The following is a 3,200-nucleotide window of genomic DNA, read 5'->3' on the forward strand; positions in this document are numbered from 1 at the left end:
TTAATTTAAATAGCCAGGCATTTTTGTTATTTTATTAGACAACAATGATACACACACACACTTAGCCACTATTCATAAGTTGATTCAGAGATGGATCAAATGTAATTTATTCTCTCTGTTTAGATTTAAACTACTGTATATCATCAAAACTATCTGCTTAGAATTAAACTACTGTATAACATCAAAACTATATCCAATTAACTAATATCCAAACTAGTTTGGAATTATACTTTGATGTATTTTTATACATCTCTCACCTAGTTAATGAAGTATATCTGTATAACACATACTGCTTATGGTAACATATAAAAGTCAAGGATTTGACAGAAATTTGGTTTGTGTTTAAATATTATGCTGTTTTTTAAGTATTTAAGCACATTTTAATATATATATTTAACTTCAAATTATATTTATGTTTATGAAAATTAGTCCTCATATGCCTGGGTTGCATATTATCAGATGGTCAACTAGAAATTATGTTTATATGACAGGCTATCTTTTTTATTTCCAAAGATTGTTATGGTTATTATAAACTTGCTTTAAAGGATTTTTCTTTCCTTTTTTTTTTAGATATGGAAAACGGTCTAGCCCTGAGACACTGATTTCAGACCTCTTGATGAGAGAAAGCACAGAAAATGTTCCCAGAACTAGGTATGAAATGAGTGGGGCCATTGTTGCAGAACTAAGGGGCCTGGGGGTAGGGGGTGGGGGTGAGGTCAAGAGAAGGCTGCCTCTGGAAGGTGTTGGAATGAGACTTTTCCAAACAGAGTAGGATTAAGGCATAGATGGGCACAGGGAATGGCTTTCTTTTCACACACTTATTTGCAAATCTCTAAACTTCAGTGGGGTAATATTACCTACCCATATTGTTTGGTGTACCTTTGACATTTTTTACCTCAGAAGTTAGTCTGTAGAAAACTTCTGTTAGAATTGAGGGAATGAAGAGTGAGTCCCCCTTTCTACACTAAAATGACCAGTCATCATCTTTGGCTGGGCAATCTTTAGTTTTTGCACATTTATGTAAAAACTAGCTATCGAGATATCCTAGGAAATGTCCTTCATGTATCCACTCTAGTCTTCTTGATTTTGCATGAAGCTATAGATAAATCGTGGTGTGGATATATTTTAGCTCAGCTGATGTCAGTTGGAAATGTTTTGCATTCAGTGAATGAGGATTGAATGACAGGTTATTCTTAGGGTTCTATCTGCAGCCTAGGGGCTTTCCTGGAGTATGATGGGTAGAAATGCCTACTAATGTGTAACTGTCACCCACTGGGCTAGGATTCTCCAGTGCCTCTGGACAAGAAGTGTGCCTCTGGACAAGAAGTGCTGCTGAAAATAACCTGAACCTCCCTGTTTTTGTAAATCCCTGGTTCTTTTGTCCTTTGTTTCCTGCCTCTACCCACACACATGGTGCATCCATTTCTTTGGTAGCTTGTCTGTCTTCAGTCCAGAGTTGCATGCAGTCAAGAACCAAGTTCCCCAGAAGAGGTCACTAGAACACTTGCTCAGTGAATGTGACGAGTGTCACTCTTCATTGAGGTTCTGAGAGATCAAACTAGAAGACTGGACCAGCTCAACAACCTACCTTCCCTTTGGCACAACCTCAGTTCTTTCCAGAAAGGAGGATGGGTTCAAATCTAGACTCAGATAGGCTTTCTCTGAAAAGCCATTTGGACTGGGACAAAATTCCAATGCTCATGCCTATGGAATTGCCAGCCTAGATAGAAGAGAAAATGCAAGGGAAGCAGGTAGAAAATTCACAAAAGTTGTTTTTTTATTTCTTTTTGTTTGTTTGTTTTTTATTTCTTTTTAATTGTCTTCCAGCTCACTGAGATAGTAAGGGTTGTTTTTAAGTACCAGTCAGTCAATATTTTTTCATGTCTCATCGACAGGCTTATGTGATTGCCTTTGTAAAAAGTGTAGGATAAGCTAGATTAATTTAGGGTTAGAAAAAGGACCACCTAGACCTACTTGTAGCTTGCTTCTGCTTTTCATTTTGTGGCCCAAACTTGCACAGTTGGTGTATGAGATAAAGCTAATTGCACTGATTGGCAGCTTCAGTCATGGGCAGTTACAAGACGAAACTTGAAAGCCTTGAAGTGCCTGTGAATACCATTTTATTTAAAGGCATTCTGTGTAGCTTAATAAATAGCATCTTACTACTACAAAGCTATGCAGGGAAACAAAGGAAGCATATTCAGAGTTCGGTAACAATAACTCTCTTGTTACAGTTTTGTGAGATTCCTGTAGTTTTCTTCTTCAGAAATGTTACAGAGTTCTTTGGCTTCTTTGATAAATGTAGTCTTTTAAATCCTTAACATGAGTGAAAGCTATTCAGTTGGGTCTTTGCACATTATCCCCGTCTCCACTCTAATATTCTACGTGGCCTCCAGTTTAGAATGCCTACAGCAGTCTTTCCAGTTTCTGATCATCTTTCAGTTCAAAATGGGATGTTTCCTCATGCAAACCTCGGAGGAAGTTGGGAAGCTTCTCTTACATTATTTGCTTCTTCTGTTTGACAGGCTGGAAGACCCTTCTATGTGGTGATGGGAAATGAAACTTGCTCTCCTGTCTTAGCCTACTTTTCCTCCCGTATTTCACCCATTAAAACTAGAATCTGCCTGTCCTCCCAATGCATGCAGCCCCTCTGCTCAACAGTGCAGAGTTTCCCTTCGTCATTGTATATATGTGTGTCTAAATAAAGTACCATGCATTCAAAGGTGTATGTTCCTCAATGAAAAATCTGTTGTTGCAATTGTGATAACAATTATAATTTACTCCATTAAATTACAATCTTCCTCAAATAGCAGATTCAAAGTTTCTTCTGCCAATGTTAAAGCAGTGACTGAAGAAGATATACAATGACTTGTAATGACTAAGACTTAGGTGTGTATGTGTGTGTGTGTGTGCGCGCGCGTGTGTGTGTAACAATTAAAACATAGTTAAATGCTTACTTAACATCATTTATAAATTCTTGGAAACTGACTTAAAGCTACATGACCAATAAGAAAGCATGCCCCAGAAGAAAGTTTTTATGCCCAATAGCTTGCGTTAAAGTCAGAGGTATTTCTCTTTGCTCATCCATGGTGTAGAGAGAGGTTATTAAACAAAAACTTGTAATTTAGAACTTGCCATGTTTGGAAACTTTGAATAGGAGAAAACATTTGGAAAAAATTTGCTGAACTGTCCCCACAGGG

The 3,200-nt window shown here is 37.5% G+C and overlaps 1 protein-coding gene across 1 annotated transcript in view; it reads left to right on the forward strand.

Moving 5' to 3' along the window:
- The window catches only part of NPY (neuropeptide Y), a 7,535-nt gene extending 4,809 nt beyond the window's left edge, over nucleotides 1-2,726 (forward strand). Inside the window, exons 3-4 of the mRNA XM_004676779.2 lie at nucleotides 571-651; nucleotides 2,526-2,726. Coding sequence (XP_004676836.1) covers nucleotides 571-651; nucleotides 2,526-2,550 — 106 coding nt within the window. The 3' untranslated portion in view covers nucleotides 2,551-2,726. The remainder of the gene's footprint in view (nucleotides 1-570; nucleotides 652-2,525) is intronic.
- The last annotated feature ends 474 nt before the right edge of the window (nucleotides 2,727-3,200 follow it).

Source organism: Condylura cristata, unplaced genomic scaffold, assembly GCF_000260355.1.
Source record: "Condylura cristata isolate star-nosed mole 26May11 unplaced genomic scaffold, ConCri1.0 scaffold00005, whole genome shotgun sequence".
Classification (NCBI taxonomy): Eukaryota; Metazoa; Chordata; class Mammalia; order Eulipotyphla; family Talpidae; genus Condylura; species Condylura cristata.